The 14,919-nt window shown below is 51.7% G+C and overlaps 1 protein-coding gene across 5 annotated transcripts in view; it reads right to left on the bottom strand.

The window, feature by feature from the left end:
• Positions 1 to 14,084, bottom strand: part of CFAP74 (cilia and flagella associated protein 74) — a 66,620-nt gene extending 52,536 nt beyond the window's left edge. For all 5 annotated transcript variants that reach the window (XM_039248420.1, XM_039248422.1, XM_039248421.1 and 2 more), the window contains exons 1-2: positions 14,025 to 14,084; positions 2,909 to 2,994 (exon numbers count right to left, since the gene is read on the bottom strand). In XM_039248420.1, the coding sequence (XP_039104351.1) occupies positions 2,909 to 2,975 (67 nt within the window). In that variant the 5' untranslated portion in view covers positions 2,976 to 2,994; positions 14,025 to 14,084. The remainder of the gene's footprint in view (positions 1 to 2,908; positions 2,995 to 14,024) is intronic.
• Positions 14,085 to 14,919: the final 835 nt, after the last annotated feature.

Raw genomic sequence — 14,919 nt, 5'->3', positions numbered from 1 at the left:
CACCGCACCTCACCTCACCTCACCTGCCACACCTCACCTCACCGCACCTCACCTCACCTGCCACACCTCACCTCACTATACCTCACTTCTCCTTACATTTCACCACACTACACCTCACCTCACCACATCTCACCTCATTTCAGCTTAGCTCGCCACACCTCACCTCTTCTCACCTCACCAACCTCACCTCACCTCAACACACCTCACTTCATCATCTCACCTTACGACACCACACCACACCTTACCTCACCAAACCTCAAAACACTACAAACCACACCACACCTCACTATACCTCACCTCACCACACTGCACCTTACCATACCTAACTTTACCTCACTTTACCTTACCTCACAACTCCTCACCCACTTTTCTTACACACACCACACCTCACCTCACCACACCACACCTCACCTCACCAAACATCATCTCACCTCACCACACTTCACCTCACATCACTATGCCTTACCTCACAACAACTCACCCCAGCTTACCTAACCACAACTCACCTCACTATATCTCACTCACCTTACCATACCTCATCTCACTTCACCACAGCTCACCTCACTCACCTCACAAACCTCACAACACACAAACCACACCACACTTCACCTCACCACACCATACATCACCTCACCCTTCACCTTATCTCACTTCACCACAGCTCACCTCACCAAACTCACCTCTCACCTTTCATCTCACTTTACCACACCTAAACCTCAACACCACAAACGACATCACAGCATACCACACATATCACCTTAACACACCTCACCTCACCTCGACCCACCTAACCTCACCACAGCTCACCTCATCCCACCATACCTCACCTTACCATACCTCACCTCACAATCAATTCCTCACCTCACCTTACCATATATCACCTGGCCTTACCAAACCTCACCTCACCACAACTCACCATATATCACCTCACCACTACTCACCTCACTTCACCTCACCATATCTCAACTCACCTCACCTCACTATACCACACCTCGCCACACCACACTTCACCTCAATACACCTCACTTTACATCACCACCCCTCACCTCACCACACTTCACCTCACCTCACCACATCTCACCTCACATCACTATACCTTACCTCACAACTCTCACCTCACCTCACCTAACCACACCTCACCTCACTATATCTCATCTCACCTCACCATACCTCCCCTCACTCACCTCACCAAACCTCACAATGCCACAAACCACATCACACCTCACCTCACACTTCACCTCACCACAGCTCACCTCACCACACCACATGTAACCTCACTACATCTCATCTCACCTCACCTCACCACACCTTAGCTCGTTACATCTCACCCCACCTTACCATACATCACCTCACCTCACCACACCTCACCTCATCCCACCTCACCTCACCAAATGTTACCACAGCTCACCTTACCATACCTCATCTCACAACTCTTCACCTCACCTTACATCACCACACCTTACTTCACATACATCACCTTGCCTCACCATACCTCACCTCACCACTACTCACCTCACTTCACCTCACCTCACCACACGTCACTTCACCTTACAACTCCTTACCTCACCTTACCTAACCACACCTCACCTCACCTCACCATACCTCACTTCATCTCATCACACCTCACTAAACCTCACCTCATCTCACACCATACTTTACCCCATCAAACCTCACCATACCTCACCTCACCTCACACTTTACCTCAGCATGCCTCACCTCACTTCACCACAACTCACCTTGCATCACATCTCACCTCACCTTACTTAAGCACACCTCACGCCACACTTCACCTCACTGTACCTTACCTCACCACACCTCACTTCTCCTTACAACACTTCATCACACCTCACCTCACCACATCTCACCTCACATCACTAAACCTTACCTCACAACTCCTCACCCCACCTCACCTAACCACACCGCACTTTACCTCACTATATCTCACTCACCTCACTACACCTCACTTTACCTCACCGCAACTCACCTCACCGCATCTCATCTCACCTCATCACAGCTCACCTCACTCACCTCACAAACCTCACAACACACAAACCACACCACACCTCACCTCACCTCATTTCACACCTCAACTCACACTTCTCCTCACTTCACCACAGCTCACCTCTCTCCTTTCATCTCACTTTAACACACCCTAAACCTCACAACACCACAAACCACATCACAGCATACCACACACCTCACCTCAACACACCCCACCTCATCACCTCACCATATCACACCACGTTTCACCTCACCACACCTCACCTCAGCACACTCACATCGGCTCACTTCACTCTACCACATCTCACCTCACTTCACCTCACCAAACCTCAGCTTACCTCACCACCTTACCTCACGTTACCACACCTCACCTCACCTCACCCCACCCCACCTACCTAACCACACCTCACCTCACCTCACCTCACCTCACTATACTTCACCTCACGTCACCACACGTCGCTTCAGTCCTGGGAAATGAGCCGTGCTGGGGTTAGATGGAGGACCAACAAATTAGTCCAGATTTGATTGTCTTGCCTGTATCCACACTAGCCCAAATCAGGGCCTATCTTAGAAAACTTTCAGATTATCAGATTATTTTTAAATCTATAAGCTTCCAGGAAAAGAAGAACAAAATAGGTCATAATCAAAGGGATAAAAATGGCATCATATTTCTCAATAGAGATGTTGGAAATGAGAAAACTGCGGGCTGTCACTTTCAAGAACCTCAGCTATAATTTGTCTTTTTTTTTTTCAACTAAAGACAAATAATATAAATTCCTTTGAGGAAAAAAATAAGCTTAAAAGATGTAGTCTTTCTAAAGAAAGGGAATTAAGAGAAACTAAAAAACACATCATTTATCTTCATTATTGCTAAAACACCTGTTATTTGTGAAAAGACTTCTATTACCATCTTCCACAATCGGGACATCATCCAGAAGCTCCTTCTTAGGGAACTGGCTAGCGTCTTCCTCCATCTTAAGAAGCAGAAATTAGCTACAAAAAAATTATAACATATATATGAATAAGATCATAGTTAAAAAACATAAATATTGGGGGCACCTGGGTGGCTCAGTCGGTTAAGTGTCTGACTTTGGCTCAGGTCATGATCTTGCAGTTTATGAGTTCGAGCCCCGCGTCGGGCTCTGTGCTGACAGCTTAGAGCCTGGAACCTGCTTCAGATTCTGTGTCTCCCTCTCTCTCTGACCCTCCCCCGCTTACGCTGTCTTTCTCACTCTCTCTCTGAAATAAATAAAACATTAAAAAAAATTTTTTTTAATAAAAAACATAAATATTGGATTTCATAGGAATTAACAATTACTCTTATAAAAAAGACTAAGAAAATGGATGAGGGGCACCTGGGTGGCTCAGTGGTTAAGCGTCCGACTCTTGGCTTTGGCTCAGGTCCTGATCTCACGGTTTGTGGGCTCAAGCCCCATGTTGGGCTCTGTGGTGACAGTGCAGAGCTTGTTTAGGGTCCTTTCTCTTTCCCTCTCTCTCTGTCCCTCCCATGCTTGCTCTCTCTCTCTCTCAAAATAAATAAATAAATGTTAAAAGAAAGAAGAAAAGAAAATGGATAAGCCACAGACTAGGAGAAAGTATTTGCAGCACAGATATCTGACAATGGTCGTATATCCAGAATATATAAGGAGCCCTGAAATATCAACAATATAAAGTCCAAACTCCGACTGAAATGGCAAGGGAAGATACACAAATGGCCAATAAGCTTGTGACGCTTCCTGCAGCAGCATTAGTCGTGGGGGGATGTGAAGTAAGGCCGCCGTGAGACACTGCTGTACACCTGTTAGAATGGCCCAGATCAAAAATACCAACACTAACCCAGCACGTTACCCAGGAATCCTCCTCCAGGTATGTCCCCAGGAGAAACTAGAATGTACCCTTCAAACAACCTTGCACAGAGGTGTTGACCCAGATAGCCCCCAGCCGGAAAAACCACCCAAGTGCCCGTCACTGTGAGCGCGCTGCTCAGGGACAAGGAGCGGAGCGGATCCGCACAAGTGCGTGGTGTCAGGGGCGTCGCAGGAGGGGAAGGAAGCCAGACATGAAAGAGAACTTGGAAACCCGACTGTGGATCTGGGGTCAAAGGCGAGGAATGGGAGGGGGCGTGAGGAGCACGGTGGGCTGGGGGATGTTCTCGATCTTGTTTCGAGCGGCGGTTGCACAGGCGCACGTGATTATCAAACGTCATCCAAGTGAACATTCGGGATGTGTGTGCTGTAGCGTGTTACGTGTTATGGTGCAGGTCAGAGCAATTCTTAAGGAATTTCAGAATATTCCTTACACTCTAGTTACTTGAGGGACGTTAGGAGCCTGCCTGCTCTGAGCTCCGTATGCAACGTTGATATTATGTTGGAGATGCTACAATTGTAGATGAATTTGTTTTTCATTGCTCAACTTTGCAATTGCTTTGGAATAATCGACTGAAAAAAAATTTTCAAAGCCTAATAATGTTTCCTGGATAAATCAATAATAAGTCAAGGCTAGTGATTCATTTTTAAAAATTCGACGAAGAAATAATCATGCGTTACAGTTCTGAGAGGCAGAATTTCAAGGCATCTTGTAAAATGCCAACGATACTCCTCCCACTTGAAAAAGCCTATTAACCCCCTGGTCTGTGAACGCCAGAGCTTTTAGAAGATATTTATTAAACACAGTGGCCAAATTGGTTCTGCTCTGCTCTGCGCCCGTGAACTCCACATGCTCCTCACAGTGTCCTTTAATTGTCCCCCCCCCGCCGCGGGATGGCGGTCTGGACGAGCTCGTCACACATACAGCTCACACATACAGGTTATTTAAAATAACCACATCAAACCACATACACTTCTTTTTTTTTTTTTTTTTTAAATGTTTTATTTATTTCTAGGAGAGAGAGAGAGAGAGAGAGAGAGACCGCGTGAGCAGGGGAGGGTCAGAGAGAGAGAGGGAGTCACAGACTGAAACAGGCTCCAGGCTCTGAGCCGGCAGTCAGCACAGACCCCGACGCGGGGCTCGAACCCACGAACCGCGAGATCATGACCTGAGCGAAAGTCAGACGCTTAACCGACTAAGCCACCCAGGCGCCCCCCACATACACTTCTTTTTCTAAATGTTTATTTACTTCGAGAGAGAGAGAGAGAGAATCCCCCGACGCGGAGCTCAGTCTCATGAACCATGAGATCATGACCTGAGCCAAAATCAAGAGTCGGACGCTCAACAGACTGAGACCCCAGGTGCCCCTGAACCACGTACACTTTGAACATCCAGTTCCAGACACGTGGCCTCTGATGTCTCTTCAATTCTCACTAAAACAGGGGCGCCTGGGTGGCTCAGTCGGTTAAGCGTCCGACTTCAGCTTGGGTCATGATCTCACAGTTTGTAGGTTCGAGCCCCGCGTCGGGCTCTGTGCTAACAGCTCAGATCCTGGAGCCTGTCTTCTGATTCTGTGTCTCCCTCTCTCTCTGACCCTCCCCTGCTCATGCTGTCTCTATCTCTCCTTCAAATAAAAAAAAAAAAAAATTCTCACTAAAACAACAGCAGAAAGATTCCGTTTTTCTAACACATGCATCTGTGAGGACGTGGCAAACGGGAGAAGAAACCGTTTGAACAAAACAGAAGCGGGAGCGGGAGGCGCTAGCAGCCCCGCAGGCGGAGGTGTGGACCGACCTCCAGAGGAAACGCTGGAGCCACAAAAACCCTTCTGCAGCCACAGCCTGTGAAAGGCCCCAGAACCGGTGTCTGGGGGGGGGCGGGGGGGGCGGGGGGAAGTAGAATCAGAAACAGATTTGCTAAATCGCGCTGGAGAAGCAGTTGGAACTTCCATTTCCATTTTTGGCAGCGCGGCTGTCCAGCGTGCCAGCCATCACTCTAAAAATAGCCACAAATGCTGCATAAAATTGTATTTAATTGCCTTAAAAACCTTAAGAATTGACTAGAAAGTAAAAAATCATCAGGTCAAAATTTAAGTGAAGGCAAGATTATAAATAGGTAAAATGGCCAAGGCAAAAAAAAAAAAAGTCTCTTTGTAAATTGGATTTAAAGACTGATAGCAACAACCAAAAAATCTAACTGTCCACTATTTGGAGACATCTAAAACACGAGCTTACAGAAGCACTGAAATTTTTTTCACTGTTTATTTATTTTTGAGAGAGAGACAGGCATGAGCAGGGGAGGGTCAGAGAGAGAGAGGGGGACACAGAATCCGAAGCAGCTCCAGGCTCCGAGCTGTCAGCACAGAGCCCGACGCGGGGCTCAGACCCACAAACCGTGAGATCACAACCTGAGCCGAAGTCAGACACTCAACCAACTGAGCCAGCCGGGTGGCCTGAAGGGACAATTTTACATCCATGTGTGTTCACTAACGGAGTCACAAAGGAGACAGCACAGATCAACAGAACAAGGAAGAAGTCAAAATGCCAACTCTCGCAGGAGACTTTCACACGCCCTCTCAGGAACTGATAACAAAAGCAGACAACAGAAGTCATTAATGTGGCACAACATCATTAACAAACTGAACATGACAGACGTATAGAGCATACCAACGACAGAATAGTAAGTGCCCCTGAAAGCACATGCTGAATATTTACAAAAGCCGTCTCCTGGGCCCAAAGCAGGTCTCAATAAATTTTAAAGGACTAAAATGGTACACGGCTTTGAGGAGCATAGGGAATACAGTCAGCTATACTGTGACAGCTTTGTGTGGTGACAGATGGTGACTACACTTATCGTGGCGGCAACTCTGTAATGTACATTAATAGCAAATCACTATGTTTCAGGGACACCTGAAACAGATACAATATTAATATTGTATGTCATTTATTCCTCCATGAAACAACCATAGAAAGCTTGTTCTCTGACCAAAAGTCATCCGGCCAAGTCAATAACAAATAGAGAACTATTTTTGAAAAATAAGAAACATACGTCTAGGGGCACCTGGGTGGCTCAGTCAGTTAAGCATCCAACTTCGGCTCAGGTCATGATCTCACGGTTTGTGGGTTCGAGCCCCACATCGGGCTCTGCGCTGACAGCCCGGAGCCTGGAGCTGCTTCAGACTCTGTGTCTCCCTCTTTCTCTGCTCCTCCCCCACTCATGCTCTCTCTGTCTCTCAGAAATAAATAAACGTTAAAAACAATTTTAAAAAAAGAAACCTACTTCTAAATAACCCATGGGTCAAAGAAAATATCATGCTGGAAATTATAAAATACTTTGAGCTGAGTTACGATGACAGTAGTGCCTGTCAGCCCTGGCGCAGCCTACACCGCACAAGCGTGTGACCTTGGTGCATATACGGTATTTGGAAAAGGCGAAAAGTTTATGCACTGAACATCCAACGCAAGTAGTTACAGAAAGAACTGCAAAATGAACCCAAAGAAAGCGGAAGAAAGAAGGCTGAAAAGATTAAAAATTAATGCAACAGAAACTAATGTATAGGATAGAGGGTTTGCATTTTTAAAAGATTTATAAAGTCGATAAATGTATCAGGAAAACATTAAAAAATAAAGAAGTCACGGACAACCTTATGCCAGTAAATTTGAAAATGTAGACAACAGGACAAATTATTAGAGAAATATTACTAATCAAAATTGTTTGAGAAAGGGGCGCCTGGGTGGCTTAGTCGGTTAAGCGTCCGACTTTCGCTTAGGTCATGATCTCGCGGTTCGTGGGTTCGAGCCCCGCGTCGGGCTCTGTGCTGACTGCCATCAGAGCCTGGAGCCTGTTTCAGTCTNACTCTCTCTCTCTCTGACCCTCCCCTGCTCACGCTGTCTCTCTCTCTCTCCTAGAAATTAAAAAAAAAAAAAAATTAAAAAAAAAATTGTTTGAGAAAAAAACTTCAACATCCCATAAGCATAAAAGAAACTCAATCAGCAGTCAAATAACATTCCCATGAAAAACACTCCAGGCTCAGAGGCTTCCCCATCGAGTTTCAGGAAACTCAGACACGCAGACCACCGGGTTCACGCACACCACCTCCAGGAGCGAGAGGCAGGTCCGGACTTCTCCGTGGGGCTCATGCAGCCTTCGCTACCAGAGCCGACACCGACAGCAGAGACCGGAGACTCAGAGCCCCCTTCGCTCAGAGCGCAGGGAGGGCTCACCGGCCCGGACCCGCGGTGTCAACGCGGGGTAGAGCTTCAGGACCGCGGCGCGTTTACTTAGCATCAGAAGTCAGCTTAACGCACCCCGGTAACAGACCTAAGGAAGAAAACGATATCAACTCGACAAATGTGGGAAAAAAGTTGATAAAATTCAATGTCCCACTTATGCTTTTTTTAAGAAAACTTGGCAGTCTTACATTAGGAATGGTCTTCTTTCACGTAATAAAGGCTACATGCTGCCGATGATGTACAGGAAACCACGCGTGTCATCCTAGACATTAAAACGTTCTTTTAAGTCCGAGAACAGGGCTTAAGTGGTTAAGTGGTTAAGTGTCCTACTTCCAACTTCAGCTCAGGTCATGATCTCGCAGTTCGTGGGTTCGAGCCCCACATCAGCTCCATGTTGACAGCTCAGAGCCTGATGTCTGCTTCGGACTCTGTGTCTCCCTCTCTGCCCTCTCTCCACTCCTCTCAAAAAAAAAAAAAAAATGAGTAAAAAATTAAAAAAAGAAAAAGACTGAGAACCAAACAAGGGCTTCGCTGAGTCAGAAGCCAGAACCGCAGGGGTAAAAGGACCGAGAGGTATTCAGAAACGGCAGCGTTTTCCGATAACGTGACTGTATATACCGGAAATTCAGGTGAGTATACAGATACCCATTATGAAAGCTATTGAGACGATTTGTAATGTCACTAGATATAAATGCAATAATAAGAACCAAATACATTCCCAGTTAGCAAAGATTTGGAAAAGATGCCACTTACAACTCCATCAATAAGTATGACGTGCGTAAGAACAGACACCACAAAAGGCGTGCAGGACGGCTAAGGAGAAAATGATGGAGCCTCACTGGGTGACAGAAAAGAGGCCTAAATGCTACATAAATGGAACAGACGATCCAGACACCTCGAAGAGCGGCTGCCCCGGGGGAAACGAGGGAAGGCAGGCCTTTGTATATGAGAAGTTCCGTAAGACACAAGTAAGTCCACCTCATCGGTATGGGCGTCCTGTTTGGATCCTGATTCAAGGAAGCAACTGTAAAAGATCCTGTGGGAATCTGAACACAAATCAGCCTTAGATTTTACTAAGAAATTCACGTTAATTTTGTTGGGGTTGATACTGACTTTGCAGCTGTGCCAGAAGTGAGCCTTTTGGTGTTGGAGGAGTGTGAGGTATTTATGGGTGAAACATTACACCTGGGGTTTTCTCTAACAAGCAACCCCGCAAGGGAGCGAAGCCGTGGCAGGAATGGGGGGGGGGGGGCGTGAGTTCTCCTCACCACCTCCTCTACCTTTCTCAGTTTGCAGCTTTCCCACACTGAAGTGCAAAAACAGAATACAGCCAACGTAAATAAATAAATGTTCAAGTACGGGGGACTCAGTCTTAATCAAGATGCCAGTTCTCTGCAAATTGCTCGACAAACTCCCTAAAACCCGTGCCCCAGTCCAGCCGCGCCCGAGGAAGGACAGCAGGGTCGGCGCTGAGAACTAGGCCTTCGTCCTGGACTCAGCTCTGTGCGGGTTAAAGACTCACACGGGCAGCATGAAACCCGATCACAGGGACTGGTGGGCACTAGGGGCCTCGAGACTCCTGGGTTTCTTTTTTCCTTTCTTTCTTTTTTAAATTTGTTTAGTTTTGAGAGAGAGAAACAGAGCATGAGCAGGGGAGGGGCAGAGAGAGAGGGAGACACAGAATCTGAAACAGGCTCCAGGCTCTGAGCTCTCAGCACAGAGCCCGACGTGGGGCTCGAACCCACAAACCACGAGATCGTGACCTGAGCCGAGGTCGGACGCTTACCTGATTGAGCCCCCCAGGCGCCCCCAGAGTTTCTTACCCAGGACGCCAAAGTCATTAGCCAGGAGAGGAAAAGCTGGCAGATGGTCAAGTACACTTAAATGAAAAACTTTCATTCAGATGATGCTCTTGGGAGAGTGAGAAAGAGTTACAAGCCAGAAGATAAATTCAATGTGTGACCCAAAAGGTCCTCCATCAAGACCACGCAAGGACTACCTGCGAATCAGTAAAGAAGGTGGGCAGCCCGGGCCAATGGCAAGACTCATGCAGGCACTGCACAGTTGAGGACATTCAAATGGCCAGGAAGTGGGGCGGCCGTGTGTCCAGGGCGGCCGTGTGCCCACTTCAGGCCTGTTTTCCTGGCATTATTAAGAGTGTTTCCCTTTATCATTCAAAGCAGGACTTGGCTAAGAGTTAAACTATTTCTTGGTAATGAAACCCCCTCCTCCCAAAAACTGTCCACCTTCATTTGTAATTAGGAAAATGCAAGTTAAAACCACAACCTCCTATCATTACACAGTCATCACACCTGGTAAGACGTCACGAGCCCGTGCACAGGGAGCTTCACGGGAGTGAGGGTGGGGACGGTCACTTCCCAGAGAGTCTGGGGTCACCCCGCAAAGTTAACGAGCACGCGCCCGCGTGTTGCTCTCCCATTGTAACAACCTCCCCCAAACCCAGTGACCTCACGGATTTGTTCCCTGACGATTCTGTCCGTCAGATCCTGAAATGAGTCTCGCTGGGTGAAAGTCGAGGTGTGTGCGGGACTGTGTTCCCTTCGAGGCTCCAGGGAAGATTCCGGTTTCCAGAGGTCACGCACACTCCTGCGCCCAAGCCCCCACTGTACCGTCTTCAAAGCCGGCGGCCTCGGTGCGCCCTTTCTCCGGGGCCCCCCTGACGCTCTCCTGCCTCCCTGCCCCACTTCTGAGGAGCCTGTGTCTGCAGTGGGCGCGTGTGTTTAATCAGGACAATCTCCCGGTCTCCACCGCCTGGGGGACACCCTTCATTCCGCTGCCGCAGCACCGAACGTATTCCCAAGTTCCAAGGGTTCGGTCATGGGCCTCTCTGGGCGGCACCCTGCTGCCCCCCACTCCCTCTAACGCAGCGGTTCCTCTCCCAGGCTTGCGGCCTTCGGAAGCCCTGAGACGTCGAACCCTGTCCTGGGGCTGCCACCGCAAAGCACTACACACTGGGTGTTTCTGCCGACTAAGTGTATCCTCTCACACTTCCGGAGGCCAGGAATCTGACGTCAAGGTGCCAGCAGGGCCTTGTTCCCTCTGCAGTGCTGGGGCGGCCCGCCCCAGCCTCCCCCCCAACCCCGGGTCCGAGCGCCCCCTGGCTTCCAGCAGGGCACCTCCAGGTGATGCTGTGTTCACACCTACGTTCAAGCACCTCCTTTCTTTCTTTTTTTTTAATGTTTATTTATTTTTGAAGGAGAGAGAAACAGAGCGTGAGTGGGAGAGGGGCAGAGAGAGAGGGAGGCACAGAATCTGAAGCAGCTCCAGGCTCTGAGCTGTCAGCACAGAACCAGACTCGGGGCTCAAACTCAAACCGTGAGATTGTGACCTGAGCCAAAGTTGGACTCTCAACCTACTGAGCCCCCCAGGTGCCCCTTAAATACCTTTGCATAAAGACACCTGACATATGGGATTAGGGGCCCATCCTCCTCCAGTGGGACCTCATCTTAGTGAATTACATCCCCAGTGACCCTATTTCCAAATGAGGTCACATTCTGAGATGCCAGGGGTTAGGGCTTCAACCTATGATTTTTCCCCTGAAGAAACACAACTCAGCTCATGAGAGACTTAAACGACCGGGAGACACAACAGGACCTCAGAGAACAGCAGCAGCTCTGACTAAAGCCCCACGGCCACCAGGAGCAGGAAACACCGAAGGCGTGATCCCACCTACAGGGCGCTCAACAGGCACAAAGAACGAGCTGGCACCGAGTCACCAAGCGGCTGCTCCTCTTCCACACAACGGGCGGGGAAGGAGGTGCAAAGCTCACACACTTCTCTCCTCCGCTTCCAGACTGGGTTCCCCAGGTGGGGCGGGCAGAGCGGCACCCGCAGCGGCTCAGAGCTGGGGTCAGGGCCTGCGTAGGAGGAAGGCAGCCCTGTGAAGCGCATCAGGACTCAAGGGGGGGAGGTGGGCGTCCACTGTGAGCCACCCAGCTCAAGCCTGGGAGGGATGACGCGGCCACTACCCTCAAAGTGTCTCCCCACAAATACGTGCTAACCACAAAGGGAAAAAGTAACTTCCCAGCGGAGACATTGGCAGACACCACTTTAATGAAGTGATCAAGGCAAACATCATCTGTGATGTGACAAATGGGCCACCGTGAGCCACCTGACAGGATGGAATGAGCGGAAGAAAGTTGTGCATAAATTCTGTGACTTTCCTGCCAAGGATGCATAATGCGAATCTAATCTTGAGGAAACATCAGTCAAAGGCGGCAGGGCCATCAGAGCCAAGGAAAGGCTGTGGACGGAAAGACACCGAGGAAGCACTAACGCAACCAAGTGCCATGCGTCGTCCCAGACTGAATCCTTTTGCTTTTGTGACTTTATGGGATCAACTGTCAAAATGTGCTTGACTGGGCTGAGGACCAGCAGTAGTGACACATCTATGGGATTCTCTTGACCTCGATGGTCACGTGGACATTATGCCCGAGGACTCCCTTGCAGGTAAGAAATACTCAAAAGTACAGCGGTGATACAGCATCGTGTAAGCATGTCCTCAAATACTTCAGGAAAAGGAAGATTGTTGGCGCTAAACTTGCAACTTTTATGTAAACTTCGGGTTGTTCCAAAATTGAAAATAAATATATATTGTATTATTCCATTTATATGAATTTTAACAACGGGTGGAATTTAATTACACTGCTTAGGAATGCACACGTAGGTCGTACACCTAGAGAAAAGCAAGGGAACTGGACTCACAGACCAGCCCACGGTCATGGGGGCAGAGGTCTGCCAGGTGGGGGACGGGTGGGTTGACTCATGTGGTGCTAATGGCCTTTTATTTCTGGACTTGGGGGGGGGGGTTGCTACTGATGTTCGCCTTAAAACCAACAGTACGCTGTGCACGTGCGTGTCTGCTCGGCTTACCCGCGGGGAGTGTGTGGGAGTCTTCAAGATGCTGCAGACTGGACAGGGCCCCGCTCCTCGGGGGCTCAGCGCCAGGTCCTCACCTGATAAGTGCCCAGTCCCCACCTGCTCCTCACCTGCATGGCATGCGGGCCTCACCTGCCCCTCACCTGCCCCGCACCTGGGCCTCGCCTGCCCCTCACCTGCTCCCCACCAGCTCAGCACCTGGTCCTCGCCTGCCCCTCACCTGCTCAGCACCTGCTCCCCACCTGCTCAGCACCTGGTCCTCACCTACCTCTCATGTGCCCGTCACCTGATAAGCGCCCGTCCCCACTGCCCCTCACCTGCTCTCACCTGCTCAGCACCTGGTCCTCGCCTGCCCCCTACCTGCTCCCCACCTGCTCTCACCTGCTCGGCACCTGGTCCTCACCTGCCCCCCACCTGCTCAGCGCCCGGTCCTCGCCTGCCCCACACCTGCCCCTCACCGGCCCTTCACCTGCTCTCACCTGCACAGCGCCGGGTCCGCGCCTGCCTCTCACCTGCCCCCCACCTGCTCTCACCTGCACAGCACCGGGTCCGCGCCTGCCCCTCACCTGCCCCTCACCTGCTCTCACCTGCTCAGCGCCTGGTCTTCTCCTGCCCCACACCTGCCCCTCACCTGCTCTCACCTGCACAGCGCCGGGTCCGCGCCTGCCCCGCACCTGCTCAGCGCCCGGTCTTTGCACACGTCCAAGGAAGGCTCGCTCAAGCCCAAACCGCTGGCGGACGACCCCGGAGCCGAGGCCCTCCCGCCTCCCAGACCTGGTTATCCTTTGCAGAACCGAGTCGGGAGGCCTTGGGGGCTCCGCAGGCCGCCCTCCCTCCACGCCCACCGGCCGGGCCCTCCCACCCCGCCTAAGGCCCGCTCAGCTCGGTGGCGGAGGCGCTGCGACCGCACGCGCCCCCCGCCGCAGCAGGACCCCGAGACCCGCCGCAGCAGGCGCCCGCCCGCAGGACGAGGGCGGCGAGGGGCGCTGGGCCGCGTCTGGGGGGCTCGGCGGCGGACGGACCCACCTCTCTGCGGACCCGCCGCGGGTCGGGGCTGAGCGCACGGCGGCTCCTCGCAGGCTCCGCGGCTGCCGGTCGGCGTCGCGGCGGCGGCTCCACGGCAACGGGCGGCCCCACGCGGCGGGGGAGCTCGCGCGCCTCGCGCACCCCCGTCGGGCGATGGTTGCGGCCGGCGCACGCCGCGCAGGCGCAGTGAGGCCGGGATGCAGGCCGCGCGCGGAGCCCCGCCTCGCCCCCCGCTGAGGCTCGGGGTCGCCGTTACTCCGCAACCGGCCCGTCAGGCACCCTGCCTGGGGGGGTTGTGTGACGAAGGCCCTCCCCCCACGCCAGGCCACGCAGGGGGCGTCCGGGCGCCCGAGGGCGTGCGTGCACCCTTGCCCTTGCAGAGACTTGCGGGCGGCTGGCCGGCCGGCCGCGTGCGGGCGGTGACCCCTGCCTCCCGGGCCACAGCGGGGCCCCCGAAGTCCTGTGGTTGGTGCGGGGAAGGCAGCCCGCCAGAGCCACCCAGTCGTGCAGGGAGCGCGGCACAGGCGGGAACGCGGAAGCCAGCGGTGGCGGCAGGCCCCTCCGCCCCCTGCCCGCCGGCTGGCCAGGCCCTCTCCCCGCTCAGAGTGCAGGACCCGAGGGGGCCGAAGTCACCCCACCAGCCCGCGGTAGCTCCTCTAGCAGAAATTATACTCCCCTCCCGCACATGGCGACGTGGCGGAGCTGCTTTCTCCCCAGCTTTGCGTCTCTGGGCCTTTCCATCAATGCACTTTGTACTGCAGAAGGGAAGGATAGCAAAACACTGGAAAGCGCCCGGTGTGCACCCGTGGGGGCTCCGGGAAGAGGGTGTCAAGGTGCTGTGCAGCCGCGCAGTGGAGCAGCTCTGACTGTTCCATGCTCTGTCCCGGAGTGACCT

This window comes from Hyaena hyaena, unplaced genomic scaffold, assembly GCF_003009895.1.
Source record: "Hyaena hyaena isolate Hyena2069 unplaced genomic scaffold, ASM300989v1 scaffold_308, whole genome shotgun sequence".
In the NCBI taxonomy this organism is placed as follows: Eukaryota; Metazoa; Chordata; class Mammalia; order Carnivora; family Hyaenidae; genus Hyaena; species Hyaena hyaena.
This window is presented reverse-complemented; position numbering and strand designations above follow the sequence as displayed.